The sequence below is a fragment of the Ammospiza nelsoni genome, chromosome 7, assembly GCF_027579445.1.
Source record: "Ammospiza nelsoni isolate bAmmNel1 chromosome 7, bAmmNel1.pri, whole genome shotgun sequence".
NCBI classification, from domain to species: Eukaryota; Metazoa; Chordata; class Aves; order Passeriformes; family Passerellidae; genus Ammospiza; species Ammospiza nelsoni.
The window spans coordinates 23,121,777-23,146,906 of NC_080639.1; the positions used below are offsets into that span (position 1 = coordinate 23,121,777).

General features: G+C 37.5%; 2 protein-coding genes across 9 annotated transcripts in view; one reads left to right on the forward strand and one right to left on the reverse strand.

The window, feature by feature from the left end:
• The window catches only part of DPP4 (dipeptidyl peptidase 4), a 40,180-nt gene extending 30,767 nt beyond the window's left edge, over positions 1–9,413 (forward strand). Inside the window, exons 22-26 of the mRNA XM_059476336.1 lie at positions 415–514; positions 2,003–2,067; positions 7,025–7,097; positions 7,341–7,414; positions 8,260–9,413. Coding sequence (XP_059332319.1) covers positions 415–514; positions 2,003–2,067; positions 7,025–7,097; positions 7,341–7,414; positions 8,260–8,358 — 411 coding nt within the window. The 3' untranslated portion in view covers positions 8,359–9,413. The remainder of the gene's footprint in view (positions 1–414; positions 515–2,002; positions 2,068–7,024; positions 7,098–7,340; positions 7,415–8,259) is intronic.
• Positions 9,414–11,385: 1,972 nt separating this feature from the next.
• Positions 11,386–25,130, reverse strand: part of SLC4A10 (solute carrier family 4 member 10) — a 146,994-nt gene continuing 133,249 nt past the window's right edge. For 5 of the 8 annotated variants that reach the window (XM_059475481.1, XM_059475483.1, XM_059475480.1 and 2 more), the window contains 5 exons: positions 23,352–23,525; positions 22,619–22,741; positions 19,835–19,902; positions 18,057–18,173; positions 11,386–13,671 (listed from right to left, as the gene is read on the reverse strand). In XM_059475481.1, the coding sequence (XP_059331464.1) occupies positions 13,605–13,671; positions 18,057–18,173; positions 19,835–19,902; positions 22,619–22,741; positions 23,352–23,525 (549 nt within the window). In that variant the 3' untranslated portion in view covers positions 11,386–13,604. Of the gene's footprint in view, positions 13,672–14,572; positions 14,599–18,049; positions 18,174–19,834; positions 19,903–22,618; positions 22,742–23,351; positions 23,526–25,130 lie in introns of those variants that run through there. The other 3 variants (XM_059475486.1, XM_059475484.1, XM_059475485.1) reach the window with 2 other exon arrangements.

The following is a 25,130-nucleotide window of genomic DNA, read 5'->3' on the forward strand; positions in this document are numbered from 1 at the left end:
AATTTTTGGACGCCCTGTTGCAACTACTCATCAGAGCAGACTGTGGGCCAGAGCTCTGCTTCCACCCACTCCCCCAGCACGGGAAGGGACACAGCGGTTCAGCAGTGTCTCGTTTCCTGTCGTTTGCTGCTGCCTACAGTGCTACCAAGCACAGTCATCCTCCGCTGAGTCACAGTTCGGCAGCGTTTGCGCCCTTGTTCCCCATCAGGCTCTCATTCATCAGTGCCACAGCTGCCATGCGCTGTTTGGTGCCTGTTTCCCCGACCGAGCAGGCTGGCTCAGATCTGACCCAAATTCAGCATGGAGTTCATTAATATGAAAAACGCTGATCCTATAAATGCCTGATGAACTGTGTAGCAGATGGGCTCCATCCTTTCCCTTCTGACTAAAATAACAGCAATGTTTTCTTCTCAGTCTTATGGGGGATATGCGACCTCCATGGTGCTTGGCTCTGGGAGCGGCGTGTTCAAGTGTGGAATAGCGGTTGCCCCTGTGTCACGCTGGCAATATTATGGTATGTGAGGGCTTCCTCGTTACAAGGATTCCCATATGTCTTCCATTGCACACGCTGCAAAGTGTGGCTTCGTAGCACAGAACTTTGGGTTATCTACTAGATGCCATGTAAATGCCACTTGGTCTGTTTTTATGAGCTCGTGGCCACTGCGTTTTGAAATGAAACCAATTTGCTAAATATTATTTCCCATTTTAAAAAGTCAGATCCATAACTTCAGGTAATCTCTTTAACCATTAATGAAGGCTAAATCATTGTAATATTGGTAGCACTGCTGTAATGTGTCTGCCTTTGCTTTGGTGACACACAGTACTGTGTGTCAGAAATCCATCGCAGTTAAAGTTTTGTGTCTTCAAAATGAAACTTCACTTATTAGAATGAACTGTGAAATTAACTTTGAACTTTCATTGTAATTTACTCTCTCCAAAGTACCAGGAGGTTTTTTTGCATGTAAAATTTGGATTTTATAAATCTAATTCATCTTGAGAATAGCTTGATGTGAGAAAAACCTGATCAAGTGGACAAGTGTCTACATGCTTCAAGCCTTTAGAGCATGAGGTTTCAAGTAGTTGCAGGAGGCTAGAAATGGGCTAGTTATAGGGGCTCTCATCCCAGATTTAAAAAATTATATGAAGTTATGAATTGGTGCTGGTATAATCTGAACACATTTTAACATTTTCCTCTTTTTTATTTGTCCAAAAACACTCAAGGGAAAGTTTCCCTGGCAAACCTCTACTAAAGAAGGCATAATTTATCATTCTGCAGCTAGCACAGAGGCTGTATAATAGCTAATTCAGCAAATCAGATCATGCTGGTAGGCAGCAGCAGTAGTCTATTGGGGACATAGCAATGTCCTCATAACATTTTGATCATGAATATTACAGTATAACAGAAAAGATTTTTTTTAATGATCAAGATCTCTAAAATTCCACTTCTACCCAGTTAAATGAAGGATTATGGAGGCATATTCGGCATAAAAAGCCTCTAGTGCAACAACTCTGAGAAGTCAAATGGACATCAGAATACAGCAGCAGAGCATTAATTTGTAGGGTTTAAAACAAACAAATGGTAAATCTGCAAATGGTAAAATGGCAAAAAATACCATTGGTTTTTTTAACCCAAGCTGAATCCTAATATACTACTATATTTTCGTAGTATAGATTTTTGGTGGTAAACATTTAGATAAAATAAATAAGATTTTTTTTCAGATGCTAGTTATTTACTGCAACATCTTCAGTCATTTTTTAGGATTACTGAAAGAATAACAATAAGGAAACACTGACACAAAGTGCTATATTAATATTCAGCATTCAGGTGTCCATGGCAACAAGAAGATTAACTATTCTGAATAACGATGGTTACCTACACCCTTCATTGTGGAAAACCTGATTTCCAGTATGCATTGTTACTGCTTGTATTGATGGTAAAATTGATGATGACAGACTGAAAATTAAGTAGCAGATTCTAATTTTGGGATTTTTAAAATTTCAGATTCAATATACACAGAGCGATACATGGGCCTTCCTACAGAAAATGATAATCTGAAGAACTATAATGTAAGAAAGAAATCACTTTTTTTGTGTGTTGTTTCATTTCTAAACTGGTATATTGTTCTTTAAACAGTTTAGTTCTTTCCCTATGGGGAGAAAGAAGTTTTTTTCTTCTTTCCTGCTAGAACTGTTGCATTGTGCTGTTAGAGGCTGTAGTCTCGTGTGTTTGAATTTGCACAAGGCAGCTTCCTCTTGGTGTATGGTGTGGTGTTTCTGTTGTTTGTTTGGTCTGTTGGTGTTTTGGGTTTTATTTTTACATTCACTTCCATTTGACTACTTTGCAGACTGTAAAACAAGCTGCAAAAACTTTTTATTTTAACCACTAAGAAACAAATTTGTTTTAAAATTTATATGTTCATGTGCAAAGTATGCTTTATCTTAAACATTTTTCACAAAAACAGATGTACTCCCATTCTTTCTGAAATGTAATTTTTTTAAAAATGGGTATTGTGTGAACTTCCCTGCTTGAGGAATCTACAGTTTTTTTGGAGGGAAAGCAAAATCTCCTCAATACTAGAACACTTTGACAGGTAGGCTAATCTGTCTGTACCGTGATGATATCAAATTGCAGAGCAACTGAGAGCCAGCATTGTCAGGACTGAAATGTTGGCCCCATCTCCATAGACAGAGGGTGTCCAAAGTTTGTTCTAAAATGACCAGTGTTTGCACAGGAGTGAGGGAATTTGCATTTGTCCTGCTGAAAGCAAATTTCATGTTGATTGTTCATCCTTGTTGCAGCGTGATTAATCTAATTGACTTGCTCTAATCTAATTTGACTTGCTCTTCCGTGTGCCAGATGATTTCTGTTGCCTCAAGGGCTTTTTGAAGTCACAGGTAGCTGAGCATAGGGTAGAGCAGCCAAATGTTCTGTTAGGTTTTGGGAAACTTCAGGCTGAGGTGAAAATACAGCGGCTATGGGAGAACTGTGGGAATCTGAGGGGTACTTTGTGCCCTGGTTATTGGAATGTTTCACAGAAAACTGTTTCACAGACCAGCCGTGATGATACTGGAACCAAACGTTGATGTTAGAGGAGGAGATAGAGCATTCTCTGTGTTTGGGTTGGTAAGCAAGGTAGAAGACAGATAGCACTGTTGTTTGCATTAAAAAAAGTAGAAATAAGGGTGGGGGTTGTTGCAGTGTTTTAAAAGTACGATAACACATATAAATACATACATATATGTACTGAAACATGTGGTTTGACATATATTTACAGTACTCCAGTGCTGTCAACTGCTATATGAAATGTTCTGGTCAACATTGGGAACAATAGTAGTGACTGCTGGACAGCTTGGTAGTGTGTCTGTCTCCCTCTTCTACCCACTGAGCTCTTGGGCCCAGCAGGAACTGACCAGCAGCCTGCAGCCTCCTGCCTGCCTTTTTCCAAATGTGTTTCTTTAAGGCAGGGGGAGCAGTAGGAGGTCTGCGAGGTAGCAGTGTAAATACGAGTTCCTGTCGCTGTGCAGAACGAACGTTAACGCTCTGGGTGCACAAAGTCACTCACCAGCTTCACGGCACAGATGGCAACAGAGGACTGTTTAATCCTTTCAAGCCAGGAGTCGGATTTTCTTGGCATGGTATCCATTGCTGGCAATGGCCACGTTGAAACTGCCAGTACCAAAGAGCTAAAGGTTTCAAATGTGTTACTCGGAGGACTAATTGGGGAGAATGGTGGCTAGATGGAGGAGGAGTAATTGCCTAGATCAGATTGTCACACTTCGCTGCTGCTCCTAGAGAAAGGAAAATGCAACTTAAATCCTTGTTTGTTGTTAAAAGCTCCAAATAATGTATAATGTAGTTCTTGGACTTTACTTTTAACCTGGAGGGTGGGGTGGCTTGAGAAGTGAGTTTGTTGTTTCATGTAGCCTCAGTGACTGTCTTGTGGGATTTTGTTATTGCTGAAGCTCCTTACTAACTTCAGCCCAGTATGTTCCTGGCTTACAGCCCCTTTTATCCATGTCCCAGTCCCAATAGCCAGCCTCCTGGCCCCTTGACACTGACAAGAGCTGTTTGCTGAAATGAATGGTTTTTGAGGTGAATGCAGAATCTGTACTGAAAGCTAGTACATACAGCTGAAGCTGTTAAAGCTTGCACTGCTAACTCTGTTCTGTCAGGTTTGTGTGCTGCATCATATATTCTCTATCCCGCTGCATTGCTGTAAAGCTGGCAGGAAAAGTGAAAAGTTGCATAAACTGTAATATGCACCCTGATTTAAAAGAAATGAGATGCTGTACACACCTGCTTGGAGAAGATGAACACTTCCCTAACATGGAGAGTATTATTAATGACTGAATATATAGACTCAAGAAACTAGTTGTGGTAAGAGGCGTGCATCCTGCCTTTGTATTACTGTGACATTAGGTTTTACTTTATGGAAGGCAGAGAATGTGAGTTGTTTTATATTGTTGTCAGGAGTCAGGTCTGAGGGAGGACTCACCCTCCTAAGTGGGCTAATTAGGTATGTTCAGTATCTTTTAATGTAGTTCTAAACTACTAAAAATTAGAGCTTTGTAAAAGAGAGGAACAGGCATAATACAATCCTAGACTGAATGGCAGAGAATCTGGTGGCCTGGAAGAAACATCCCTTTGATGTTTCATTGAGACTGAATCAGGGCAGAGCTCTGGAGGTCAGACGCAGTAGCCATGTAAAGCATACTGAAGAGACTGTTCAACTTGTGAGAACATTATTTTGCAGTTCACTCTGAATTTGATATGCTTTTGGCAAGTGTTTGAAACAGTCATAGATTTGGCAATCTTTTTCTAGCAGATTTGAAATGTTCAGTCCTTAAGAACTGCTGCATCATTAGGTTATGCAAAACAGGGTACAATTTTGTAAATATGCCATCTTGTACTGATTTGACATTTGTTCTATTATTTGAGAATATGCTAAAGGGAGAGAGACCTTCAATTTCAGCCAAACCTTAACTTGTTTGTGGAGTGCTGATAAAATGTTGACTGCTGTGTGATCTTTAGAAAAGCCAGTTACACTCAGCAGGGCCTAATTCTCAGTACTTGTTCACGTTACCTTTTCAGAGCCTTTGTCCTAGCAGTGTAACTGTAAAACAGAGGTGGTAAATAGAGTTGTATATTTTTGCTGTCCACTTAAGGTTTGTTCAGCTGCTGTTGCTTTGTTGTCTAACTGTGCCTACCTGAGAGTGCTCCCTATCTTGCAACCTTCTTTAAGGACACAAAGGTACTGTGTCCTTAAATCTTGTTTTAGGGAAGGGACTCTTCATGTCAAGTGTGAGTACAGCAACTGAACTATCACCAGTGATAAAAAAGCAGAGAAAGTATCTCATATGCTTCTTCTTTCTGAAGTATTTTTGCAAATAACTTTATTTTATTTAATGCCTGAAGAGGAAAAATAGTGACATCCTCTTTCTAAAACTGCTTTTGCCAAGTCAAGTTCTCAGAAGTGTAGCTTAAATCAGGCTTCCACTCACAGAAGGTTTACTTAAAACAGCATTGCTTTTCTGTAAGAAAGCCTAGCAAGGTGGGCTATCCATTTTCCCTCTGCACATGTGGGAAATTATTTACTCAAAGGATACTGGTTGGTTTGGGTTTTTTTTGCTTGTTGGTGGTTTTTTCATCTTTAATCTCACTGGGCCAGTGCTTTCTCCATATTTTGGCACTCATTCTTACTCCATGATACCAAATCATCTAAATGGAAAGTAGCATGCTTCCACTTTAGTGGATTTCCATATATTGGATTTCTGCTGCTCTCTAGCCTTTGACTATCAAAAGAGGGCAACTGCAGTGTTACAGACTGCAGGGTGGGGGTTTTTTGCCCTCTCTGCTGAACTTGGTTTTTAGATTTCCTTGAATACATACAAAGAACTTACTTCATGTATGGAAGGGTTCTGGTACACTATTCTGCCATGACAAAAGAAATTTAATATTCGTACTTGCTTTAAAGATTCATGAGTGTACAAGAGACATAAGGAAGTCGGAACACTTCTTGTCTTGGCAGTACAATGTATTTGACTTTTCTGGGGTACTTGTGCAAGGATACAGCCTTAGTGCAAAACTAGGAAGAAAAGCAAGTCACTAAATTCTTCTGTTCATAATTTTTAGTATTTTTTTTTCTTGCCAGATTAACTGGTTGTCTTATCAAGCCTAAAATGTCTTGTCCCTGTTGTTCCTCTTCTTTCTCTGCTCATGGCAGAGCACCATCCTACTCCCTTTCCTTGCCCAAATTAAAAATCTTATCTGCAATCCTCACTGTCTTCATTCTTTTGTCACAGTAGCAAGTTAGGTGGGCTAGAATGTTCTAGGAATATGTTGTTACTATGTTTTAAATTTCTTGATTAATCATAGTCACTGATTATTTCATCTTTTCATCACTGTATCGTGTTTCCATTCCCAAAATGTAGCTTGACTTCTATTTAGAGATTTGGTCTAGTGATTTTCGCTCAGGCATTTCTCTTTCATATTTGGAGAGTGCATTTTTCTAAACTTCTTGTTTCCCAATTTTACTGGAGACTGAGGCATTGTTAGCTGTGGTGCCTTACCTGCAGGTGAACCTTGTGGGGAAGATAACATGTGTAGCCTCTGCAAGATCTACTCCTTGCTCTCACAGGATGCACTGTTGCCATGGCAACTTTTTTTTTAACTTGTCTGCAGTCAAGCAGGAAACCTATGGCACACGGTGTGCTGCAGGCTCCCACCATGCTGGCCATGGATTGAATGTGAGCCTCACTGCAGAGCTCTTCCCCTCTGCAGCCCCGTTCCTTGGCACCACGACCTTGGCAGCAGCTGCAGGCAGGTGTGGGGTGCTCGGAGTGGGGGCACCCTGCCCTGGATGTGTGACCGTGCCCCTTGGCACTTCAGAGGGGGGTAAGCAGGGCTGTGCTTGGGCTGAGCTGAGGGAACCCAGACAGTGTCAACACGAATCAAATTCAGTTGGTAGCAAGTCATACCCTCATAAATGGCACCTTTTTTCTTTTTTTTTTCCTTTAATTTCAGAGTTCAACAGTAATGGCCAGAGCTGAAAAATTCAAGGAAGTTGAATATCTCCTTATTCATGGAACAGCAGATGGTGAGTTGCAGTTAATTAGACATTTTAGTATTACAGACAGGTTCGCAATTCTACTACTGACAAAACAAAAGCATGAAGGGGCAAGGCTGTTACATTTGCGTCAATAAAATAATACCGATTTCTGCAACTAATCTGTGTTTCAGTCCACAGTGCTGGGGAGTCTAGTGTGTACATTGCTTTGATTTTCCCCCAGAGTATTACAGAAGCAGTTTTTGTTTACCTTTTTCCTCTTCCACTTTTCAGATAATGTTCACTTTCAGCAAGCAGCACAGATTTCCAAAGCTCTTGTTGATGCTGAAGTGGATTTTCAGGCAATGGTATGGTTCTGTTTTGTTTGTCGTTATACAAATGAGAATAATAACATAAGCCCCCTGTGGTAAGGTATAAATTCATTGCCTTCTTAAATGAAAGTTCATATAGTTGCATTTCATATTCATAACTGAAATGCGAACATAAAGCACGTGTTCTATTTTTGCACAAGAAAAACTGTAAAGCAACACCATCTCATATTTGATCCTTTTTACCTAAACTTTAATTTTCTTAAATTTTTTGTGTTCTCAGACAAATAGCCAGGCCCAGCCTTTGCATATACCCAAGTGCAGTGAATAGTGTCTTAAAGATAGGGTAAAAGGGAAGGTTGGCTTCAGCAAAATCCCAGATAGCCTGTCCATCACGTCTGGTGTTTACTGTACTTGTAAGACAAGCAGTTATTTGCCCTTTCTTATGTTGTGTGTGGAAGTTCTCAGACTAAGGTGCAAGCTCTTCCTTTCCTACATTCTCTCAGCCCTAGAGGAGCAGTGCCAGAGAGGATGATGTATAGAAGGAGGCCAAGTGCATGGTTTTCTTTCAGCCAAACTCAAAGGACGTGCAGAGGGAGAGGTGAGGCACCCCTTGTAACTGAACAGTTGAATCTACTCTCCATGTGGACAAGCCACATGTTGTTTTTACACCTTCAGCATAAGAACAGAGCATGTCCCACATGCAAAGAAGGAGCTTAAGTGTCACAGCAGCTTCCTACCCCATCATGTCTTTGCCTCCATGCTGAAAGCCTCATGCTAGGATCATTTTAAATGGCTGCACAGGTTTTTATGTCTGTCATGTTTGATTTATTTCATTGAGATGTAGCTGCAACTAACACTCTCTGTATTTCTCTTTCACACAGTGGTACACTGACAAAGACCATTCCATCTCCGGTCAAGCACACAAGCATATTTATACCCACATGAGCCACTTCATAAAGCAGTGTTTCTCACTGCACTAGCACCAGCATTGTGCTTGTTAGTGATGGTACTTCTCCAGAAAACTCTCATAAAATGTACTCTGAGCCAGTATAAATCAAGATGAGATAAGAGTCAGCCCTTGGGATACCAGTGTACACAATGAAATGCTAATCTTTGAATGATTCCTGTTGCCAAGCAACTATTGCATTTTTATTGATTGTTTAATCGGGTCTTAACATCACCAGAATGATGTTGCAGACTTCTAGGAAGCATGGTACTTGCTTGAATAATTACCTTTTGATATTTCAGTCTAAAAGAGGAACAATCCAGTTTGTATATTAGAGAAAGGAATGATAAAAATGTCACATCACAGAATAAAAAAAATAATAATGTTTCCATCAAAAATGAAATGAACCCTGGGGTACTTTCTGTGAAAATAATGAAGAAACATTTTTGCAGGAATTCGTAAGGCTTAATAATTATTATTTTAGAATTGTTACCAGGAATACTGCAATGTTAGTATGTGCAGAATGAAATACTCTACACTGCAGTTCCTGAAGTGAGTGTGTTTGCTCTGCAATCTCTTGTATTACAGTTCCAGAACTCTTGCAAGGCAAGCACATAACCAGCTTTCACCAAAGATTTTGAACGACACCTAATCAAACCAGTGCCACTCAATTTCTTTGTGTGCTATCATATAGTACTGTGATTTTTGCTTATTTTACAGTAAAAATGGCTGCTACACTGGGAATATGCACTGCAAAATCTCCTCTGGCAACAAGAGCCCTATTTTTTTAATGTAGAAGTGGCTCATGTACTGATGAATAGGAACTGGTTCTTACACTGAAACATAAAACATTACAATGTGAACTAGCAGTCACTTACAGCAGGGGCTGGACTGTTACTCTCCTGTGAATGTGCTCTTTGGCAAAACCTTACAGCCTACCAATAAATATCTGCTTTCTTTACAACACTCCAAGTAGGCTTCTCCATCTAATCTGAGGATTAGTTTTCTTAATTTTGCATAGAAAAAATGCAATCCACTTCTACTAAAAATTGTGCTGCTTTAAAATAATAAAGATATTAATTTATGAAAGGAGGTGTAGCTCATATCATTGAAAATTTTACTTCAGAAAAAGAACACTGGATTTTTTTTTAATTCCATTAATTTTGAGGATGACTTACAGTGAAGCTTCTGATTTTGTGTAATGGTATCATGTAATGGAGTGTGACATGATTATCTAACACTTAGCTTCTTGGTATTGCATGCCAGCATCTGATTATGTCTGTATTGTGGGTTATTAGTGACATTAGGTGTGAATGTAAAAGTACTCATGCAGACAGATAAAGCATGGGGAAGAATGTTAAGACACTTTGTGCAGCTTGTCCTTAAATGAGAAAGTCTCAAGTAGAAAATCAGATTTTGTTTTCACAAACTAACAATTCCTTGACTCAGAAAATAAGCTGGGTGGTTTTGTTCTGTTTGTTGGCATTTTTTTGAAGCACATTGGAGCTGGGTTTTACAAATACCATCTTGGGTTCAAGGGCATAGTGGCTCTAATCTAGACTGGCACCACTGTTTAAGTTCTACAGGATTACAGGATGTCAATTATCTTCAAGAGGTTTTATCATCACATCCCTCATTCTTTTGAGTCAAGGCAAAGAAACCTATATCAGTATAAGGTAGATCCCAGCAATGGAGACAGGTCATAAGAAAAGATTATCATTATGATATGGCTTGTGTATGCAATGGTAAATAATTAGGATTTCTTTTAATGTTATCACTCACACTGTCATAGAAGCAAAAAAAAAAGTGTTTCTGTAATCCAGAAAACTACTTTCACCAGGCTCTCATTAGGTAAGTGCAAGAATTAGTATAATTAAAAAAACATTTTAAAAAATCAGTGAAACTAAAAATTATATGGTCTTTCATTAAGATGCAATTCTTTACATCTGACCTACGATTCTAGCATCTCACTGGCAAACTCTTCTGTACTCTCTATACCTCATCCCCTTTTAACTGTCTTACCCGCAAGGCATTACATAATGCAATGCTAATTATCTTACTTTGTCTGGAAAGCAGCTTCTAAGATATGCTGCTAATAGACAATGATACAACTTTCAAAACAAAAGAAAACTTCATTTCTATAGTAAGTGTCCTAATTAACATCAATTCAGTGTCTAATTTTTCACTGTGGTAGAACTCCCGCAGCTCCAAAAATAATAGGATGATAGAGCTGCCTCAGGGAACTGACAACTTGCTTGAACTGCAGGAGCACAGGTAAGTAACTAAAAGTGAGGCCACAGAAAATATCTAGCTCATTTCATTAATGTCCAAAGCTAGAAATCAGTTGTGCCTGAATTACTGCAACATGCCAGTCAGTTGCACATCTACCAATACTGGGTTTTTTCTGTATTTTTTTCCTATGTGAAATGGATGTTTAAGTTTGTTGCACAATACACTTCATGTAAAATCCTAAGAGAAGCAGCAGAATCTTGAGGTGTCACTGCTACCATTCTTAGGCTAGAAGACTTCTAGTCTTTGGTTTAATAATTGGTGAAGAAGCTCAGAAGGGATTTAGTGAGATGGAGTCAATACTGTATGTAGTACTGCGATTCATGGCCTTAAATTTTTCAGTAGCAGAAATTTAGGGTTCTGAGAAGAGCAGAAACATTTTAAATTGTATGACCTTACCTATTGATCTCTAAAAAGATCCAACTACTCCTGCTTTGTCTGCATCATCTCTCTCAGGAGGAAGGGGGACCAACTCTTGAGTAGTAAATTGGAGCTTTGTTCCCATTCTCTTCCTGGGACAGTGAGCTCTGAGCTGTCCCCAGTGTCACACTTACTGTGCTTGGTCAGACCCAGTACATCACCACCAGCTCCACCCAGGGAGCAACACTCACAGCCTTGCACGGTTCTGTGAGATTCCACTTGGAAAGGGAGCCATGCTGGGCTCTACCACTCATTAATTTGTGAGGCCCGTTCAGGTCAGGTAGACATTTCAAATATTGCATGGTATTGTAAACCTCTTCTGGGTTTTGCAGTATAAAAATAAAATTGAAAATTAGTTAGGATAAATATTTATTTTCACATAACATATCTTAATTGTGAAAAACACAATAGTCTATTCACATGTACACATAAACTTTTGTAATAAATTACATCCAAGAAGTTGAGTAATTTTGAGCAGGAATATGAAATTAGAAGTAAATATAGCACTACATCTGCTTTACATTGTGTGTGATTTCAGAACGTTAAGATTAACATTGGAAAAGCACTTAAATTCACGCAAAACCAGAGTGTTTTAAAATAAAACCACTCTGAAATACTGAACAGAAATACAGAATGCCATTGAATACACTGATTTCTTAATATTCTAAGAGTTGGTCAAGTGAAGCTAATACATTTTGATTGTATACATTATCTGTAACAAAATCAGCAACATGTTAAAACACCATCAGGCTGCTTTCAGGACAAACCAGTATTGAGCTTCTATACTAACCTTAAGACAATTGGAATCTTACAATTTTATCATCAAGTACACAAAACAAAGCATTTAACCTTAATGCATCAGCATTTTTTTCCTAAATTTACATATACAAAACATTGAATTAGATGTAAATTCTTCTTTGCATCCATTAGATTTTTTTGTTTTCTCCATAAAAATGGCTTTTAATGGGCTTTGATAATGCTAAGGTAAATTTAGAACAGTGACCCTATTAAGTTTGCAGCAAAATGCAATTATTTATGGCTAAAGTATTAAAACATACACACTCACAGACACAAAAACATTGGAATACTTTAAATGTGCTGAATGGGAAAACTTGTTCATGAGGTGTATAGAAAATTTGCATATTTGGGAAAGCTGGGGAATGTTAGAGCCCTATGGATGAGTTCTTACGAAGATTGCAAGACTACAATTCTTTTTTTTAGGATTCAAAGTTTCAGCATAATACTGAGAATTAGCTTTCATTTTAATAATTTAAAAATTTATCTTAAAAAATTTAAAAATCAGTGAATTCCAAATAACACAATAAAACTTCAGCTCTACATCCCTATTCATTCAATACCTAATCTCGCAGTCTTTTACACAAAAGAACAGCTTGAAGGATCAGGCAGTAACAAAATCCATTACAAAAAATGTAATAGCCTTAAAGCCACATTTTACTTTGCAATGTTGTTTTTATCCTTTAATCAGTATGTACTTGATGGAATAATAAAGAGCTGTAACAAAACAACAGCAGGATACCCATTTAATTATTATACACAATCTCTGGAACTAAGAGGTTTACAGTTGTTAGTGGAGAGAAGACAATATTAATATGTCCTTTATGTGGCTGAATTTTAGGCAATAAAAAGGAAGATCGTTGGGCAGGTGATAAAACTGCATGTGGGATATAGTTTTTATCTACAAAAATTTCCCTATTATAAAATAATGGATTGATTAATGACAAAATGCATTTGTTTGGCCCACCAAGGCAACATTCATACAATACAAGATAAGATACCGTAATCACAAATCGCATTTTAAGAAATACTGTACCCATGTTTCACATCAAAGGATGTGGTGGTGTTCTTTAGCTAAGGTGAGAAAATGCTTTAATATATAATTTTTTATATATATATATATATTTATATATATATAGGACTATGTTCCAGTTACATACAAATTTTAATATTAAATACACTGTATTAAATCAAGGAAAACTTCACAAATACAGAATCTGACCCTGCAATTCACATTGCAAAACTGAATCCATGACTTCAAATGGACGGATTAAGGAGGAAAGTATTATCCTGTGAGTTTGTTCACAGGGTCAGATCACTTGTTATTTTATAAACTTCTTAATGTTCGTTCATCAATTTGGGTCCCTTGAAATTATTTACTAGTTAGGTGATTAAAAAAAAAAATTGGAACAAGGGTTTTCAAGTTCATCTTGAATCAAGATTATTAAGTATTCTCACACAGAAAAAGTAGCAAAATACAGTACAAACCTATTAAGAGGAAAGTTGAATTTGAAAGAAAATTTGCTTCTTACATTTCTGATACAAGTACTGATAAATGGCCAAGATCAGCAACGAACACAAAGATTTTTTGCATTGGCTACTGCAGACATTTACATTGATACTAGACAAGGTAGACAAGGTGGAATGAGACAAGTATTGCACTACATTACCTGTGCTAGTTTGAGATGAAAGACAAAAGTTACAAGGTAAATAATTTATATTTAGTGGTTGTGGCACTCCTTTAATTCATTTGTAAAAAATTACTTGAAGAGCAAGTCATAGACAAGTCTCCCGGTCAACACCTTTCCCTGAGTCAGCTTTCTTCTCTTTTCTGATTTCAGCACTAGGAAATGAAAGGGGAAACAAAAACAATAGAGTTACGGTAGCGCTGTCACACACACAGCTGTATATATAATCTACCTGAAAACCAACATTGCACAGATTTCATGCTTCATGGCACAAACTGGGAAAGCAGGTGAAAGTTTCTGTGCTGAATGGCGTAGAAAACATCAGGCAGCATTTTAGTGACAAGGTAGGTAAAGAACTTAAGATGTACAGACAGCCAGCATGCAAGCAAAGATAGCCACTTATTTTTTGGCAAATACAACTTAATTTACTAAATAATGGTAATGGTACAGTTCTCAGACAATACCAGGGCATTCTTAAATGGAACAAACAAGAGGTCACAGTATTTCTTGTCTCTAAAATGTATTCTCTTGTTCAACTGTACATTTAGGAGGAATGCTTCTGAACTAGAGTAGTGCAAGCCAATATCGAACAAATATTTGGCTGTCAGTCTAGATTGGAGAGAGCAGAAGTCTGGGGAGGATGGGGAGAGACAATATTCCCCATGTAGAGTGTAATACATACTTCCTCATATATACATTATAAGGAAATAAAAAAAACAGCCTGAAAGATCAGACACAAGCTGTATCATTCAGAACACTAAACCAGAGTTCAAATTTGGATTCAGCTTTTTTTTCTCCAGTTAAAACAATGTTGATTTGCCTACAGAAAGCAATATACGTGCAAAGCAGATGATTTTTTGTGTGTGTGAGTGTCCTAATTTACAACAGCGTAAATAAATAAAAAGTCATGTTCTTCCAATGAGTCTCAATCACAGCATGAAAATGCAAAGAGGCTTCCACAACACAGGCAAATCAAGCCTTCAACAAAGAGTGGCAGGGTATCTAAAGAAAACCAGATGGTTCTGAGAACAAACCTGTAGCAAGCACATAACCTACCAGGTTTCATGGGAATAATTCCTTAACTAGAATGAATAAGAAATAGGCTGAGTTACGCAAGGCTTAAAGAAAGCAAGTTCAATTCTCAAATTCTTACGGCGATTCATGCACAATTCTACAATCATTTGACATTTTGCTTCACATAAAAATTGCTTTAAGGATACAATTCAGTTCAGCCAAAGCTTACTTCTATGCCTATGGCAGCTTCCAGAGGTGTTAATGGAAATAGCTAAAGAATACCAACTTCTGCCACTTCAACTGCCAAATCTGTCACCTTCTGTAGAACAGTGATAGAATTGGGTACGTTACACTTTCTGCACACAAAGGGTATGCAAACAAATTCCAGGGGGGGGTGAATTGAAAGTGCAGCAGTACAGCAGGCAGGGAGTTACCTGTGCTTAGTAAAAGCAAACACTGAGGTGTTGTGTGCCTTACAGTCTACAATATTTCCACGTTTTAGGTGCCTCTGTGATACCAGGAAAGTCTTCCTTCTATTTAGGATTCACATCTCTGAGCAGCTCCTGCAGATGTGGGCTTTAATGCCTTGAGAAATTTGAAAAAAAAAGGACAAGTCCAGTCTTTTTCCAGTAAAACACGTCACTGGTGGATCTGTAAAGGGGTTGGAGCTCTCTTCGTCCCTGCCAAGGGAGTAGCCTAACACGCTGAGCAGGAAGGTCTGGGATGTGGGATTTTCATACCTTCAGGTGCAAAAGGAAACTCCCTCATATCATCTACAAAGTTGCCTCTTTCTCCTATATTTTAAAAGACCAGCTAAGACCAGTCTATCTCCTGTCTATAGTCAGATCTGAATATTTGAAATTGCTCTCTGAAGGGCTTAATACTGTGAGCAAAGACAGAGGAATGTTTATGTACATGTACCAAAGAGGGCTGTGCTTCAGGTAAGTGCCTTGGTGTTCCATTCTACCAAGAAAAGCTCAAGGCAAACCTTTAGGTCCCTGAGAATTTTAATGATAAAAAAACAAAGGTTGGAAAATTGTAAAGTTCAGGTGCCTCTATGGCTAGGCAACTTGACTGAATCCCTTGTAATTCTGTCTCTAGACAGGTAAAAGCACTCAGGAGCCTGGGATGTAAGAGCTCTCACACTATGCTACTTCACAGAATCAGGGCCAGGGCACATCTTGTGATAGAAATTATCCATGCATCAGACTGGGAAATCATTTCTATAAACCCTTCCTAAAATCTCTTTTTGTAGATGATCTTAGTTTATAATTGGCCAAGTCAAGTCAGCATTTAATTACTATGAGTAACTTCTTGTTAACTTGTCAATGCCTTGCATAATAGGCATTACATAAAATCATAGTATACTATCATAATTTAATTATCCCCATTTTATAATATTTTGAGATATAAGGAAGCAGAACTGAAAGCAGAAAGGGAATACTAAATGTTATGTAGTTGAACTTCACAAAGTATCAGTAAAATCTATTTCAAAATGAGATTTTTTTCCCCCTCTATGATAAGGTACCCTTCACTGCAGAAATTGTTAATCTAATACTGCTGATCTTGATCATTTACAAAAATTATCCTTACAACTGCTACCATTCCAAGAGGGCTTTTTTCCTCACTAATTATCTAGGATTGAATTATATCCTTATTTAATGATACATGCATTATGTTCTATAATATTTTTGTAGTTCTACCCCTAATATGACTTAAGACTAAAGTTGCTTATGGCTTTGCTTATCAGAAAAAAGGTCTTTCAGGGTTTAAGCTCGTTGAATCTACTCCTCTCTCAGAACCTGAGACAAACTAGAGCACCTGAAAATGCACAATTTCAGAGTCTTTAAGGTTGTTTGTTTATAATAGGACACTAATATATAAAACCAGAAAAATCCTTTCTCCTGAGTCTTCATTTTCAAGAGCAAAGATACAAGAACAAATTGAAAATTAGAGCTTTAGAAAATTATTTTCTATTTCATTAGTTTCTATTTCACAGCAGTTTAAAGGGAAGATCTCTTATTTGAGCCACAATCTATGCAGATGCTCTTTGTTCAGAGGGTCATGTTTACATCATCTGTCAAAGCACCAAATAAAGCAACATCTACCAGGAAAATTAAAACTCCTGTGTACCCAGGGGCTGTCAATGTACCACATCAGGTTCTTCTCTTTCTCCAGGCTTTCACAGCCTGGACAACAGAGGCACTTGGCATAAGAAAACCCTGCAGTAAATCCTCCTCCCATGCACCACAGATTTCAGTGATCCTTTTCAGTCCATGTGTAGGGTGGAAGGCAAACAAGAACTAGGCTATTTTGACTCTCAGTGAAATATTGGGGTTGCTCCAATGGGTGTCTGAAATGAAGGTTCTCTGGTCATCAACTGCTCAGTCTTGTCTGTGCAGTACAGGGAAAGGAACAACTGAAAGGCAGCATGCCATTTTGGGGTAACAAAATTAAAAAACACTTATCAGTACAAGTGTTCTCTTACTGCATCTGTTCACCTTGAAACAATGACTAGCTGTTTCAAACATGGGCTTTTGAAAAATATATTTAGAAATGGGCAGAATATAATTCTGCATTTAAAAAAAAATGACTAGGAATAAATGGAGTTTGACATTTGATACACTACACTATTTAAATACACTATTTTAACTACAGACTAAATTTCAAAATCCAGTATTTGGGACTTTAATGAAGACATTTTACATTCTTATTTGAAATTTTTTTCTCATCTTGTCTCCCCAAAAACTCCACAAAGTCAACTCATTTGGTTCCAAGGTGACACCATTTTGAATGGGAAGACACAATCAAGGAAAAGGTTGGGGTTGGGGTCTTACCTTGGGGGAATCAGCTTCTAGAGTGATTAGGAAGGGGAGCTTATGACAGAAGTGTGATACAAAACAATTAAATAGAAAATAGTTACATTTTAAATTTATGGAAGCAGAGGAAAAAATTCTCTTAGAAAATCACACTGTGCTTGAATTTAATATTTTCTTATTCCTGTCGTAACTCTGTAGCACAGATAAAATAATGTGTCTTCATTTTACTGGACTAAAATCTAAAATTATTTAAGTGTTTTGAGTACAAGTGAAGTAGGCAGAAAAATGTAAAGAAATAATGCAATCATAAAATTATTTTCACTCCAAATATTATTCGATTGCATTCGGAGTAGTGGGTTCTTCATACAGCTATTTCCAGGCACTGATGATCACTTCTTTTTCAAGAGGAAAGAACAAAAGCAAGCAGAACAAATGCAATATCCAGGTGGAGGCTGGTGGTTCATTACACAAGCATCAGGCATGCTCAGCTTCATTTTCCACTGGAGCATAACTAAGTACCATGCAAATATTTGTGATTTATGTTTTTAAATAAATAGTGAATTTGTGTTTTGAGCTCAGAATATTACGACTGGACATAAGAAATAAAACTGCAAAATGCTAAAAATCTTTCTAATCCCTAGTAAAATATTATAATATTGGTTTGACATCAATATATAAAGTATAATGAAGTTTAAAAAAATTAAGACCTTTTAGAAGGAAAGCTTGACTCCTTATCTTTTGCATTCTCTGAGGATATCAACAATGTCTTCCACACAGCAGTTTTTGCCATTTCATCAGAAATGTTTATCACAGATGGGTCATCTCTAGATAAGAATGAAAGTAAATACACAATAAAACAATCAGCAATCAGTCTTGTTACTTATTAACTCAATAAAAGTCCTTGAAAACTGATAGTGATGACAATAAGTGCAGTGTAAGTTAAGAGACTATGCTAAACTTCAGAAGTCCTGAACAATTACTTAAATACTCTCTCAGAACATCACAGCACTTTTAAAGAATTTCTTCCTCCAACAGCAATTAATCACAGTAACATCAATAAAATTTATTGTGTCACTACCAACTAATAAAGAAGAGAAAAATAAAGAAGTGTGAAATTAATTATTGCTCAAGATCTCATAGCATGAAAGCAGCATCACTGGATTAAACACGATCCCAAAAGGTCCTACTTATGCTCTGAAACTCCACCTACTTTTAAAACTATTTTAAAAGCAATCAAAAGCCTTAACAAAATAAAATATTTTAGAATGCTTAAATATTTTTTGATATTTAATTTAATAGAGGTAATAAAAATCCCCAAATTAAACAAATAAGTAATATTAAGTAGCACTTTGTAGCCATTATGCTCTTTGGCTTTACCTGGACTGCTCCAAACATGTATTTATACACTTCAATGTTTTAAGGGGTTGCCTGTACATTATTCCTGACTTCATGGTTACTTGGCATTCAGTAAGCCCTCAGTAAACTTGCTGTTTGTTTTGGGGAACCACTTTAATCACCAGCATCTTGACTCTTGTTTTTAGCTACAGGACTGCAACCCTTACAGTACAGAGTCAGGTATTACCCAGGCAACTCTACCAATGTCAACACACAATGGAGATTGATAGAGATCACACTGCAAGATAATTAAGCTACATATTGCTAATATAAATTACAACAAGAAGGCATGGACAAAACAAGAAAAGAACCAGACCATTAGTAGTGTGATGAGTCAAAAGGAATAGGCTGGGATTTTTCAGAGACACAGTAACAAATCTCCTGATTTGCATTAGGAGACATTATGGTCACTTTGTGTTAAAATATTAGAGAGAAGGCCACTCAAAGATGATGTTTCTATGAACTCACATTCATGCAGAGGTTACTGTCACCAGATATTTCAAATCTTTTATTAAGAATTTATTTATGAAAACTTTCAACTATATTCATTCCTTATGGGCTGGCAACATGTATTATTTCTATCTATAACAGAGGTATTCATGCTTTTTTAGTTGTGTCAACCCTGCATTATGCTTTATCTACCCGGGACAGCTCTTGATTCACTCATTATCTTACATAACAGGATTGAATCAGAATGTTTTACAGTGTAATACTGTAAGAACCTAGTTTTTCTGAAGCATTTTCAAAATCCTTCCTGGATCCCTGCTTGCATCAGGGTGAAGGGTTTGATCTGCTCTACATCTTCCTTTTGCACTGTGCATGTCAGAAGCCAAAGTTCATTGTGAGCACTCTGATCCTGCAGTCCTGTCCAATGGAAGGCTTCCAATTAGTGTGTCTTTTTCCTAGGTAATGTGAGATCGTGTGGAAAGACTAGAAAAGGGCTGACCTTGTTAAATGCTGCAGTGTATGGTTCAGTTCACCTATCAGTACCAAACAAACATTCTCCTGATATTCAGTAAGAATTATGAATAAATATTGTGGCACATTTATTTAATTGCAACTCACCTAAAAGAGGAAAGGTATATTTTACCTGTAATGTCCTTCTAGTGGTAACTGAACAGTCCCTTCCTCTTCCATTGCTAACATACTTTGCTCTTCCTGGAACAAAGGAATTTAGACATGAGACAGGATATGAAATTGTGAAAGGTGAAATTTCTGTGCTTTAATCATCTTTCCATTTTCTTTAATATTAAGTATTTATTTGAAGTTCTTAAAGTGAGATACTTTTCAACTTTTACTTAAATAGTTGACATTTAAAACCTTCTATTTTAAAAGTTGTATTTTCACTTAATGGTATTTTCCAATGCCAAATAGAGCATTGTTTTATAACAACAAAGAGGAGAATTATTAACAGTGAGTGAACAACTGTCTGGTGAATTTTAAATAACACTAAAAACAGGATATATGCATTGATGTTTACATGCAAAAATTAGGGAAGATAAGTTTGCACACACAGTTTTAATATTGATAATACTGATTTTAATACTGATTTTTCACTGAAAGGTAGTGAAACAAGAGACCCAAAATTAGTTTTCATTTGAAGAGAATTAGGAGATAAATCTACCAAAAAACATATGTAAATTACAAATTCAGCAAATCTGCTTTAGGGAGAGGAGAGAAGAATAGAGCAGCTCTCAAGTGCCATGTCCTGCCTGCAAGAACAAAGGAAAACAACCTCCAGAAGAGGATTCCCAATGTCCACACCCCTGGTCAGGATAAGCACAGCTAGGAGGTTAAAAAGCCTTGGCAGGAAGGTGACCAAATCCTGCTCTAAATTGTTGCAGTGTGTGTGTGAGCCCAACAGACACCCAGAGACCTCCACAGCTTCCTTCCCTTTAACAGTTTCCCCTTGTAACAGTTTTCACCAGTGCCTGCCTGTAAGCAAGGGTTGGCTAAAAGAGTTTATCATTTTCTGGCAGATCACCAAAGGCCCACGTGCGTCACAAACACTGGTTTTTGGTATTAGCAGCAAGAGCCAGTACAGCTTTCCAAAATAGTAGAATTTAAGTTCCCTCTGCTTAGAAATTTGTTTCTTCAATCTTTCATTATTATAACTATTTCAAAAGTCACAATTTTTTTTTTTCCTTCAAATGTGAAAGTTCTTTGTTCATTCTTGTCTCAGAAAGATTTAATTGATTAACATCGAAGTGGCTTCCAAAGGAGGTCTGTGAAGCACATATCATATCCACTATAAATGTACAAAGCCCTGAAAAAAACATGGCCTAAAAATATAAAAACAACTTAAGTGATGAAATTAGGAACCAATCAAGTAAGTTTCAGATCCTGTCAACTACATTTCTGAATATTCTTGTGGGTAGAATACTTCTATTTTTAAAAGCTGTGTGATAGCAACTCTCCAATTAATTCCTTAGGCTACATGTCAGAAGTTTTTTATTACTAGTTAATTTTGTCATTTCCAGGCTTCACAGCTTCATAAGTTTTTGACAGTTGAACAGTTTTAATAATAGCTCTAAATATTTAGAAATGCCAAAATATGTAAAAATAACCTCTCAAAATAGACAGTGAATGAAATAAAGTAACACCAGTAGATTTTCCCAGTTTTGTTTTCTGATGCCATCCTATCAAGCAAGGGAAGGAAAGTGACATATAAGCAAAACATAAGTATAACAAGGAATTCTTTCCAATAACCAGACCCACATGAAGAGAGCTACCTTGGTTACTTCTGGTTACTCTGAATTGTGATGACAACAGACACCGTAATGAAACATCTCTCTGGTCTGCTCTGATTCAAGGCAGAAAACAATGACTCACATATTTTAATTTCAGCCTGGTAGTTTTACAGGCACATACTAAATAGTAAATAATCATCTGGATTTTTTCTTATAGGTAAAGTCTTTTCCCCAAAATATATTCCATGACAATATGTTGAATGTGTCAAGGAAATCAAAGGTAAGAGTTTACCAGGTTACAGAGGCAGGGAGTTGTCAAAGGTCACAGAAGAATCAATCCTAAAGGCAGAGTCATCTAGTTTGTGTAGTTACCCATTCACATTATTAGCTCATGTCCTGTTTCTGCAAATAAAACTACTAATGGGAACCCTTAACACACAGATTTCACTGGTCTTGGATCATGTCTCAGGGCATTCTTAAGGATAATTTTCAAGTTGATACGGAATTATCTGAAAAACATATTCTTTGAAATAGATGAGGAGTCCAGATCTGAAACAGCCACCTGGGTAGTAATGCCACAGGATGTGAGTTTGAGCATTTGGTTAACGGGGTTAGCGGGGTCACTGACCTATTCATTACAAAGTGAATTGTTTCTGCAGGAGCAGAAGGACAGCTGTGGCCCAGAGTGTAACTGGGACACTGCACAGGGTCATGGCATTGCTGAGAAAGGGCACAGAGTGATGCCTTGTGCCCTGTGTAAGGCTCAGAGGCAGCTGGGACATCCACACACCATCTCATCCCTGCAGAAGATGCTGCACTTCCTTCCTCAGCATCTCCTGCAGGGATGGGACCCAGCCCAGTGCAGCATCTGGGATCTGAGGGCTTTCCTACAGGCATAGGTTCATCGCTGCACACCATCTGAGTGGGTCTCAGAAGCAATCTGCAGGGGTACTGTGGATAATATTTTATATGACAGTATGGCACCCTAAGAATCTACATCCCCACCTAAGCCTATCAGATTTGTAACCTTAAAAGCACTTATGCAAAATATGACAATGTTACACTTAGATACTGCCAATAAGTCTGCTTGGTACATGGAATGTGCCTTACAGAATTTTGTCTACATGTCTTAAGGAGAAATGGATAAATTGCTACAGACAAAGAAACCTGAAACCATGACCCACCTCTTTCTCAGCATCTTCCAGTTTCTTTTTCTTGCTCTCAGGCATCAGATCATCTAACCAGCTGAGCTCCCGCTTGGTAAAGAAGAAATCCATGAGTTTGCGGACAAATACTAAAGCTAGGACCTGAAAAGATTAATTTAAAGAATTAGAAAATTAAACAAGTAAAACAGACAAATAGACTTGTAGAGGAATTCTTTCAAAAGTGACCAGTTTGTAGCCAGAATTTTATCCTTTAGTTTGAATAAGCTAACAGTTGCTATTCCTTTGTTCAAATGAAGTATGGTTTGAAGCATAACAATCACTGAGGTCAGTAAATATTTTCTATTATCATCAGAGAAATCCCTTAAGCAGCAGACCACCATTATTTATGCCAAGACACAGAACTGTTAGGCTCCTCAGTTCAATAAGCAATCTTCCTTAATGAGTGAATGTTCTTTCTGTAATAGGATTTAGTAATATTCCTTAAATAAAAAAATGTCAAATAAATTTTAGTATTTTTTCTTTAAGAGAACATTTTTCCCTAAGAGAATAGAAGTTGGGATATCCACACATAGGATTCAAAGCAGAGGTTGAATGTCAAATTTTTCACTACTTAATACATTATAAATTTTCCTTGAACACAGAATCAAAGCAATATTATAATTAACTGTCCAAATTTATATTTTTCTTCAATAATAATTATTCACAAGTGAAAATAATTAGGGATTTTTAGAGGAAATAAAAAAAATCATACCATCATAGGAAAGACAATGGCAGCTCTTGAAACCTTTATAATCCAGAGCAGCACAAGACAACTCAGCTGAATTATAGTGAAGAGATGGACCTTTCTAAGAGGAACATGCCTTAGATAAATAAAATCTGGCTGGTGCTTTGCAGGCATCCAGAATAACTTTATCCTGTCAAAAAGCTGAAAGAGAAAATTTTACACGTTTGGATCAAAATGAGGTGTAGGATCATCTATGCTGGCATTCACACACTGCCTCAGAGATCCTGAATATCCAAAGAATCTGCCTTGTTATTCTAAAGGCAAAAACTACATCATTTCAGCAGCACAGAAGAGAGTCCCTCAGTAACAACCATAAGCCTTTAATCTAGACTAGTCCAGCAGTGGCAAAGGACTTGTCTTCTCCCCACTGAGCACTTAAGCAGAGTTTAATTACTTGGTTAGTCATCATTCAGTGCCCTTCCATTTGAATACACATGTGCCTCCCCATTGTATTGCAGCTGTGCTGAGACACTGAACTCTGCTGAATTACATTCCATCCATTCTATGCTGCAGGAAATACCCTGTTCATTGGATCTTACACACATTGTCACTACGCTGGATGTTACACACAAACAAGGTGGTTACTTTGAAATTGTGAACTCTTAACATCAGGGAAAGCCAGACTCCAGAGTGGTCTTGAATCAATTGTGACTCCCACTGAATGGAAGCTGGTTGATCCTGTTGGGCATGTGCACTATCACACTTCTTTCCTAACGCATCCTAGACTTCTTTGTCAACCACTGAGCTCTGCCTCCTTTGGCACATAAAAAGCTGCTCATGGAGGGACCCATGCAGTCTTTTATTTCCTGCAAATGAACAATTTTCTTTTACTTCACCAGACACTTTATCCCAGGCTGTTTCCTTCTCCATATTTCACTTTATTCACAAAACCAGAAACAGAAAATGAAAAAGAAAAAAAAAGGAATGAATGCCAGAAAGCTGCTAGGAATGTATGTGAGAGGTTCCTATTTTTCAGGCCTATTTGGCTCCATACTGACCTGTGACATTTATGTCATGGCACAGTGATTATGGTGGTACACCAATTCTTCCTGCATGGATGAGCCATACTATATTCACACAGCCTTCAGCAATGTCAAGTTTTGGAAATTTTTATTGAGCATGTACAAACTGCATTTTTTTTAAAGGCTTTTAATTTAGTCAGATTTGAGTATATTCCTTTTTCACAGAAACAGCAAAAAGCACATCCTCCCACAAAAGCCATCTTATCAAATCTCTATTCCTTATCCCAGCATGGGGGAGGAAGATAAGGAGGGGGATGCTATCACTTTTCCAAGTAAAGATAGCCAGATTTCAGCATGTCTTAAAAACACTCCTCAATAGTGTAGTGTACTTTCTCATACCCCTGTTCTGAGAAACAGCTGAACCATATTAAATTGAAATTATTTAAACCTCAGTAAAAGCCAAACTACACTTCTGAGAATATCAACCCAAAGGATAAGAGATAGGCAAAGTTATAAAAGAAGAGTCTCTGAATAGAGACCACCAGTCAAAAAAAAAAAAAAAATCCCAGTTTTGCCTATAAATGGAGGTAAGTTGCAATCAAATGTAATGAAAAAAATCAGAAATTTTCTTTGCTTTTTCTATTTGACCTTTTGCACAGAGTAACTTGTGTTTTCACTGTGTGATTTCTCAATTGTGTCACAAGGTGTGTTGATGCCTCGTGGGCTATAGGATTTGACACTCTGCCATTCCATGCTGCAGTCAGCCAGGAGAGAGAGAGCACAG